Source organism: Manduca sexta, unplaced genomic scaffold, assembly GCF_014839805.1.
Source record: "Manduca sexta isolate Smith_Timp_Sample1 unplaced genomic scaffold, JHU_Msex_v1.0 HiC_scaffold_3887, whole genome shotgun sequence".
NCBI classification, from domain to species: Eukaryota; Metazoa; Arthropoda; class Insecta; order Lepidoptera; family Sphingidae; genus Manduca; species Manduca sexta.
The window spans coordinates 1-9,865 of NW_023595004.1; the positions used below are offsets into that span (position 1 = coordinate 1).

Below are 9,865 nucleotides of genomic sequence, written 5' to 3' on the forward strand. Positions count from 1 at the left end.
GCCTGTTTCACAAGTTTAAAAGTAAATTTTTATTTGACAGTTATATTAAACAACTAGCTAGATAGTACTCAACTTATTACCATTGATTTTGGAACAGAATAGATTCATCTCACTTTTGTATTTGGTCAGCTTACACGTTTATAAGACGAGACGCATTTACTCAGAAGTTAGGAACAACCTTCAACCAGTCCATTAACTAAATACTATCCTGTCATTTTCATTGTGATTAAGAGTGTAATAAAATAAAACACACTGTTAATACTTATTAACAATATTTGTTACTTAAGAGGATTATTCTTTATAATTGACTGAACAAACGAGCAATCATGTCGCTTGGTGGAAAGTTATCAAGGCCTGTAAACATCCACAACATCATAACAAACTAGATTGTCCAAACTAAACGGCGGTAGCAACAATCCAGTCACTGTAAGGGGCGACTGCGGTACTGAGTCCAGGGAAGGTCTCGTTAGCACATCCATGACCCCAGGAAACGATGCCGACGATGATGTTTCCGTAGTACAGGGGTCCGCCGGAGTCGCCCTGACAGGCGTCGCGACCTCCGATGTCGAGGAGACCAGCGCAAATCATGTTCTCCGTGACAATGCCTGGAGGGTTGAGAGTGAGGTACCTCTCAGCGCAAAGTTCCCGGTTGATCACGTAGATCACGACGTCTCTGAGCTGGGGTGATAAGAGGCCTCCTTGCTGATGAAGAAAAGTAGAATGATTATTAGTATTTTTGTATTTTGAAAAGTATTAAATGATATCATTAGTTTCATGTCAGCTTGAACAAAAAACATTGTGGTTTAGGGTTTTTTGTCCATTCGTATTGAAGTGATGGACGCTGCCCTCATATTGCACAGAGCTGGGGTCATAGTCACGATGCCTTCCTAGAATCGTTATTGCTAACATTATATCTAGCAATGACATAACTTATCATTCCCATAATCTGTTTGTTTTCTATAAGCGTTAACGATCGTAGAAAGACATTTTGGCTACGTCCTCTGAAATGGAAACTGCTCTAAATCAAGATTTTAAAAAACGTGTTTTATGTCTTCAGTCAGTCCTCATAAAAACATAATTAAATGAGACCGCAAAGAGTTTCAAAATTAAAATACAAAAATTATAAATTAGTAGGAAACACTCTATTGTCACTCAAACATATCAACACAAATACTAACCGTAGTCCGGCCCCATCCAGCATGAACCACAGGCATATAATCCGGGATAACTCCATCCTGGTAGATGATAGTGCCTCGCTGGACCACTGGGCTATAGACCAGAGCATTGATCAGGCGTACTACGGTGATATCTCCGTCGAACCCTCTCTTGCCGTAAGTAGGGTGGTTGTGCTCCCTCAAGACGTAGGAGATGATTCCTCCAGTGTTACGGTAGGACGTGCCGGCTCTGATGCGTCTAAGGCTGGGGTCGTAGGTCCTGGAAAATAAGGATTTGTTTGTGGTGATTGTTTTTCTACAGGCATGTAAAGTGACCCTGGCGTCTGATGGTAGCAGAGTGGGGTTCAGATAGAGTGTCGACTGTTTAGAGATGATTATTTCTCGCTAATTGACATAATTTTGCCGGCCTCTTTGAAACCGGATTTAGTGAGGCTGGTCTCTACTGATACTGCATCAGGTTTAATGCCCTGTATACGGTGATCACTATCTGGACGTATACAAATATCCTACCACCAGCTATTGTCACAGAAAATCAACATGTTGGGAGTAAGATTTTAAAAGGGCCATAAACTTGCTTTCCTCATTGCCATAGCATTAGACGCCTTTATTGACGAATGGTTTTACCGCCTGTTTCAAGTCTGTGCAATCTGATTAGATCAAAAGGAAAGCAGAATTAAAAAACTTGAATAGATTGATAGTATTTCTATCTTATCTATAATTATTATTATGCTGGAATTGGGTATTTACATTATCAGTTATATATTTATAATGAATGATAACTGTAACATAGTATTACGTATGTAATCATAAATTATCTATAACAAGCTGCTTCGCCCGCCGACGTAAATGTGCCTATGTGCATTTAATTAAGAGTAATGTTTTTCGGCGCTATTTGTAAGATGCCAGCGCCATCTTTATAAAATAATGGATAAAAAAATCAATAGTTGGTATATAAAGTAGCCTAAATGTTAATCCAAGACACGGTTTATCGGAGTACAAAATTTTATTCAAATCCGTCCAGATGTATCTACGTTTATTTCGAACAAACATCCAAACATTCAAACATCGACACATTTCAAAGACCTATGCATTTATAATATTACTAAAAATAAGATACCAAATGGTATACTTATTACGCTTGGAAATTACTTTTGTATACCACGCTGACGAAATGGTATAGAAAAGTGTACATGATTTGTATATCAACAATATAGAATTATACCTCGTTCGCATATCAACGAATTATTTCCCCTGAAATTGTCGAAAACGATGTTATTTTTTTAAGTGGCACATGAGCATAACAGTATTCACGGTCATAAACCCTTTAACTAGACTTCAAGATCTTAGCATGATAATTGTTCCGCAACACCACCCCGAAACTGTTTAATAAAGCTTGTTGTCAAAAACATGAAAAACAATGACACATCACGGCTTTATTTCGTAGTGGTACTCAGATGTACAGTCAGAGCACTCACATCGCCTGTGTATCCTTCCTATGCTGTAATAGGCGACGAGCCTCTCGCCATATCGGGTGCAAATGACTCCAGGCTGATACTAAAAAAACCCAATATCACTTTGCCCGACCCGGAATCAAAACATACCTTCCAGCAAAGCAGTGGGCAGCAGATAGCACGTAGTAAGCATTGAGGATGTTGGCACCACAGGATTGCGACCAAGTACCAGAGTTTGGCCCAAAGTAATCCACCTGGACTATGGAAGGGTACTTGTCGATGGTGGTCAACTCACCACCGACTATCCGCCCTGGAGCCGACGCCGAAAAGGCGGATCCTACAATGAAAATAATTAAAGTTTAGTAGAATCATTTTCGGGGGTGTGTTTAGCAGTGGGTAGAACTATGATGATCATATTGAAAGTCGTGATAGTTTTTTGGATGAAGTTAACGGTTATATTTTCTCATGGTCTTATCGAAAGAAGGTGAAGAGAAAAACGATTGTAGCAATTATGTTTTTATGCAATTGCTGGAACATAAACCAATGCATCCTTTGGGTTTCTTGATGTAATGTTGGCAGAACGTGGCACGTTAAAATGCCTATACATCACCGAATTGCTTTTTTCATCATGCTTTTTGCATATTTCATTTCATTTCTTTTTTCATCTGTTCCTATTTTAAATGTGGAATCGATGAAACATGTTTTTTTTGTGTTGCAGAATAGATCCGTTTTCACTATCGGCTTCTAGCATGATATCAACCAACATTGCTATCAAATCTTATGCTTATTACGTTTCAACTCCGGATTTCCTCTAGGGTACATCAGATACTGCTAACCACAACAGATTTATCTTCTCTTTCTGGAATATCTTTAGTTTAAGAGGCAACCACAAAAATAGTTACACATGTTCAAATCGCGTTTATGCTTTAATATCCTTACCAATACTTAATGATTCAAATTAAATGGGTTTACAATTTATTTAGATAAAGAAAAATGAACTTAACATGTGTAGTTTAAAGTTTTGAATTTTTTTATAAATTTTTTTGTACAATCTAATTTTACCTGCGGCCAAGGCGACAACTAGCACCAGTAGTTTCACCATTTTAAACGTCAACTAAATAATTCGTAATCCCTAACATCTTTTATAGGTTTCCTTTCAGTAATCCATCGTAAACTTTTATATTACTAATCGTATAATAATTTGATAATGTTTATGATGCTATACGTATGTTAGTTGCTACTACATACTAATTGTAGAAGTATTTCATTAGTGTTTAATGTTTTCTAAGTCTCATATCTCATGATTCATGAATAGTTGTTGAATTAAATACCAGTCTATCTATATCTATCTTCTATAAATATGTAGCTACGTATCGGTAGTCGCCTCTATGGAGGAACTGATGGTTGCGTTCCTCTATGGAAGGGGAAGATTGGGCCGCTACCAATATTATAATAAATATGTGTATGTATGTTCCCTAAGGACTCCAAAACGGCTGGAGTGATTTTTATTTATTTGAAATTAAGGATAACGCTATATTGGTTTCTTCTGACGTGTTGGATGGTGTAGGGCAGTGTAGTCAATGAGGAAGGCTAGTATAGTTCTGGTAGCTATTAAAGAACGAATCATTGATTGAATTTAATTTATTGATATAAATTTATAATGTTTATATCATAACACTTAGTGAAGTCGCTATAAGCAAGGATAAAATACTTCTATAGGACGGGGACGCATGAATGACAGTATTAAAAATATATTTTTCATTTAAATAACTTTATATAAGTTGATTACATATCTTATATATAGCTTTAAGATTAATGGTTATCATGCGTAACTTTATTATTACTCTAATAAAGATTATCAAAATAATAATGTTTATTATTCGCTTCCATATATTAAATGGAACTGATGATACATTTACAAATGACTGAATCTAAAAACTACTATTACAGTCGAATACATGACTTAAATGTTCCAAAAACAAATTAACTATCACATAATAAGATCTCTTTAATAAATAATTTTTATTTACTTAAACAGGCATAGGGACGATCCAATTAGTTTGTGAGACGGCAACACATTGGTGGACAGAGTATTTGATAAAGATCGCTGGAACACGTTGGATGCAGGCCGCTTTCGACAGGTCCGTCTGGAAATCTTTGAGGGAGGCCTTTATTCCGCCGTAAACCGTTATGTGGCTGATGATGATGAGACGGCAGCACTAATGCCAGAGAAGGTCTCGTTCGCGCAACCACGGTTCCAGGACACTATGCCAATTATGATGTTGAAGTACAAGGATCCTCCAGAGTCGACCTGGCATGTCCTTGCCTCCCATCCAGGATACCAGCACAGATGTTGTGTGTATGTTCTCCGTGACGAGGTCTGAAGTGTTCAAGGTGAGGTATTTAGCTAGCAGCACATAACTCTCTGACTCTGTTCATGATGTATGGTCATATCTCTACGCTGATACGAGTCTGGTCTACCTTATTGTAATCAAAATAAAGTCAATTATGAGATAATAATAATGAGGCTTTGTGTTAACTTAGCTTCTTGGAGACGAAGAAAGAATATCGATGACGATCCTTATTTCTAAAGATTTCAGCGGTACATAAATAAGGAGACAAAAAGAGAATAGCAGGTCCACCCATGTTAAAATTCGTTTATTAATTAATAAATACATTTTATTCGACTGTAATGGCGACCAGAGACCAATAAACGAGATGGCCACGGCGCGGCGGTCGACGCTCGGGCCGTATCAATGCGAGGTGCTAGGGCTGTACAAGTATGTGACTATAGTAAATAGTGCGCTGTTTTTATGTGCAATTTTGTTAATCTATGACACATCTATTTGTAAAACTTCATTAATCTGGACACGAAGTATTCTTGCCTGACTGAGTACCCATACTTATCAAGGAGTAGGTAACAAACAGCGCGGTAAGATTTTGCCCACTTATATTGAAATTAGAATGATGATTTTCGTCGCAGTGTCCTCTCTACTAATGTTTCTCTTAGTGTCTTAAAATAAGTGGTGGAAGGGACAAAACATCGGTCTCCGACGTGACTATGAAGGCTGCAAAATTTTCAAAATGTCGAAAGATAATTATAATATAAAAACTCCGATAAAATCCGGCAAATACTTTTATTTCAAATCGTTAAAGTTATGGATTTGATTCCAGGCGGTGCAACAAAGTGCGTCATCAGTTCCTTATTAACTTCTACTTTTTATATCGAGGAAGTACATGGTGAAGTTGTTGTTCGGGAAAAGATTGAAGAGGCGTGAATCCACGAGCAAAATCTAGTCTCATAAATAAATATGAATAAAAAATACAAGGGGTATAATGCAAATCATCTACGCACAGGAGTCGCGTGCGCAACTACTGAATAAAATTATCAACTAAGCAGTAACTTATCGTGTAATCCCAAGATAAAGTATCGAGTTAAAACCGATCATCGCCGGATAATTTACATTACAGTCATTTTATTAGTGCATTAGACATGGTATTGTTTCTGTTTTGTTCTTCATGTATCGTACACAGTTGCCATCCACTCTATCACAAAATATAATGTTCAAAACTCAACAAGCAATTACTAGTTTAGCGGTTCAAAGGTAGACACCGCTGTAGAGGCACTGATGGATGCTTCCTCTAGGGAAGGCAAAGATTTCCAGTCAGGCAGATGTTGCCCCGGACCGGGCGCGGCCCTCCGATGATTTCTATTCGGAGGTGGTATATATGCAACGCGTCGCTCAAATTGTGCAAGCGTAATCCAGAATCGTTTTTCGCCATCTCGCATGATTGCTATGCGATAAATCACTTCAGTTGTGTCAATACCACATCGGTCTTCTCGAAGTTCCGCTAATGTCGACGAGATGGCGGTATTTATACTAATTGTACTGCTACACTAGTATACTAAAATCATGCATGTTAATAGTAGGTATCGTTGTCCTTTTTTCTATTGTATTAATTATTCATAAGAATTATTCAACTACTTACGTGATCAATAAGAGTATACCATTTCTATTTCTTTCATTCTCTAAAATTTTTAAAATAATAAGCTCATATACAGCGAAAACTTTATTTACTCTAAAATAGAATCTTAAACAGCAGTAGCGACGATCCAGTCAGAGTAGGGTCCAACAGCAGCGCTGACTCCAGGGTAGGTGTCGTTGGCACACTCGTGTCCCCACGAGACAACACCAACTATGATATCGCCGAGGTACATTGGTCCGCCAGAGTCACCCTGACAAGCGTCCTTGCCTCCCACGTCCAGGATACCAGCGCAGATCATGTTCCCCGTGACTTGGCGAGGAGGATTGAGGGTTAGATACCTCTCGGCGCAGATCTGGCGGTTCACGGTGTAGATGGTCACGTCTTGCAGCTGAGATGATTGAGGACCTAGCCACTGGTGGAAAAAAATAGTGATTTGCAAATAACTTTTTAAATCCATTCCCACTAATCATTCTTTATTACTCGTTCTTATATCTATATGCCTATCTAGGCAAACGAGAACGCTTATGAATCGTAACGCGCATAAACAGTTTTTATCACTACCATTACTATTATGTTGTTAAGAAATACATACCTCAATAGCGCCCCAACCAGCATGAACAACGGGCATATTGTCAGGAATCTCAAAGCCCTGAGGCACAATCGTCGCTCGCTGCATCACTGGGTTGTAGATGATGGGCGATCTCAAGCGGACGACGTTGATGTCAGCATCGCCAGGGATGATGTTGTAGTCGGGGTGATTGAACTCTCGCACGATACCGATCACTTCGCCGCCAGTGTTGCGGAAGGTCGCACCACCTCGTATACGTCTACGGGAGCGGTCGTAAAATCTGAGGGAAAAGAATTAAATAGTTGTTGTAGTTCTTAACCTGAATCATCTTGAGCTGGATGTCTTCCTCAGAAGAATAATAGCTTGAAATCACACAGTATTGTCTCATATTTTTAGGGTTTCACACGAGTTCTGTATAAACCTTATAATAAAAATTGGTTGTAAAAATTAATACTTTACAATTACTACTAAGACTTTAGACTTACTAAGAATAGTATTAAAAAATATGAGTTGATGATTTGGGAAAATTTGTGGAAATAAGAGTTTGTCATTCCTCTCAGCATTATTGAATGTCAACGCCACTTACAAGCCAGCGAAGCAGTGAGCTGCAGACAGCACGTAAAATTGTTAAGGATGTTGGCGGCACAGGATTGGCCCCATGTGTTGGTGAAGATGCCCAGAAATTCCACTTGCACAAGAGATGGGTATCGGTCGATGGTCGTCAGCTGCCCGCCGACTATGCGGGAAGCAGTCGACGCCGCGGAGGCGGTACCTGAAACGAAAACGTACTGATTAATTCTGAGATAGTAATTGGAATCACTTATGGAATGTGACCTTAAAATACATTGACTGTATTACTAGAGTTAACTCCACTTGTTCTAAACACATATTCACAATATTTAGATTAAAAACTTGCAATAATATTACCTGCGAATAAGGCAAGAGCTATAACCAACCACTGCGCCATTCTGACCTCAAATAACTGTTGGTGGACCATTATCACATTATTTATATTAGGCTAATTAGTCATTAGAGGCAACATCGGGTTTTACCCTGATAATGATAATATTTCAGCTTCATTCAGTTTTTAGGGTACCGCAGCCATAAATTCTGATAAAGAAACCTTTGTTTCTTGTGGGCATGGACCTTCATTTGTTGATAGCCTGATCCTGCTCCTTAACGAGATCTTGAGGGTAACTAGACAGAAAGACAGAAATAACCAAAGGCATAAGCCTTTCTCGCGAGATGTAAATCGCCAGACACCAGAGCGAAATACTCTGAGGGCCTTTGCAATTACGACAGAATCAGGGTAATGTTTTTGTGCATAAGTATTTAATTGTTTGATTCTCTGTAGCTTAATTAATTATGATTTATAGCATTACGCTGTTCAACAAGAAGAAAAACTTGGTACTTCTTTTAGGCGCATTGCGAGCACGAATTGAGAGATTTGGCATGATAAAAGTCCATGTAGAAAAAGACTGAACGACCACCACGACTGATCCTGCTCCTTAACGAGATCTTGGCGGTAACTAGACAAAAAGACAGAAATAACCAAATGCATAAGCCTTTCTCGCTTGATTTTCGCAAGATGTACTACATCTCCAAACGCCAGAGCGAAATACAATTACGATAGAATCGGGGTCATGTTTTTGTGCATAAGTATTTAATTCTTTGGCCCCTCTGTAGTTTAATTGATGTTGCGGTTTGTAGCACTACGCTGCTCATCAATATATTAAAACAAGAAAAAACTTGGTCCCTCTTTTTAGGCGCATTGAACGCACGGATTGGAGAGGTTTGGCATGATTAAAGTCCATATAGAAAAAAAATGTATGACCACTAATACTTATAATTATAAAGAAATACTCGTTAATAGCAGCGATAGCCTAGTTGGTTGTGGAACGGACTGCGGAGACGAATGTCCGCAGGTTCAAATCCCAAGGGCCCACACGTCTGATTTTTCTAAAAATGATGTGTGTATTCTTTTGTGAATTATCGTTTGCTTTATCGGTGAAGGAAAACATCCTGCATATCTGAGAAGTTCTCTATAGGAATTTCGAAGGTGTATGAAGTCTACCAATCCGCACTAGGCCCGCGTGGTGGACTAAGGCCTAAACCTCTCAGTAGTAGAGGAGGCCCGTGCAGCAGTGGGCAAGTATATAATACAGTATATATATATTATTATATACTCGTTAATAGGCAGGTATGCATAGTGAACCTCAGCCCGTTGCCAAGATGACTTTCTACAATGGTTAACGGTAACGTTATGTAAAAGAATGACATATCGTACCGTTTTACTTATTGATAGGATAATATGCCATTTGCAAAATTTTTAACCGACTCCAAAAAAGGAGGAGAACCGTTCGTACTTGCGTTAGTAATAATCATCTTAACTATCTGAGCTGATGAAGCAAAGTACAACTCCTTAACAGTAAAAAGTTACGCGAAAAGGAATTGACTTATTTAGTAAATTCTTTTTATGTTTGAAAGAGCGTTTGCCATATGGTCTCATGATTATTACTAACACAAAAAAAGCAAAAGGTAAAAATCTTTTTAACAAAAATTAAAACGCCTTCAAAAACCAAAAAATAATTAAAATTTACCTATATACTAGTTACCAATTCCTGGAGCCGGTGCCTAATAAAAAATAAACATTACTCATTAAATTGCTAGTTAAGCTAGATAAA

General features: G+C 38.3%; 1 protein-coding gene and 1 pseudogene across 1 annotated transcript; both read right to left on the minus strand.

The window, feature by feature from the left end:
* Positions 1-255: 255 nt before the first annotated feature.
* LOC119193289 (trypsin, alkaline C-like) lies at positions 256-3,743 on the minus strand. The gene is made up of 4 exons (XM_037446892.1): positions 3,689-3,743; positions 2,777-2,963; positions 1,179-1,434; positions 256-702 (listed from the first exon to the last, which is right to left on the minus strand). The coding sequence occupies exons 1-4, from the start codon at positions 3,726-3,728 to the stop codon at positions 397-399; spliced, it is 789 nt and encodes a 262-aa protein (XP_037302789.1). The 5' UTR covers positions 3,729-3,743; the 3' UTR covers positions 256-396.
* Positions 3,744-6,684: 2,941 nt separating this feature from the next.
* LOC119193290 lies at positions 6,685-8,190 on the minus strand (annotated as a pseudogene).
* Between the last annotated feature and the right edge of the window lie 1,675 nt (positions 8,191-9,865).

What these genes read in the sequence shown, in the direction of transcription:
- LOC119193289 (XM_037446892.1), bottom strand. Translation starts at nt 3,728, where the DNA reads ATGGTGAAACTACTGGTGCTAGTTGTCGCCTTGGCCGCAG. An exon ending in AGTTGTCGCCTTGGCCGCAG is followed by an intron (nt 2,964 to 3,688) that starts GTAAAATTAGAT and finishes TTTTCATTGTAG; the next exon opens with GATCCGCCTTTTCGGCGTCG. An exon ending in GCCCACTGCTTTGCTGGAAG is followed by an intron (nt 1,435 to 2,776) that starts GTATGTTTTGAT and finishes CTTATTTTCCAG; the next exon opens with GACCTACGACCCCAGCCTTA.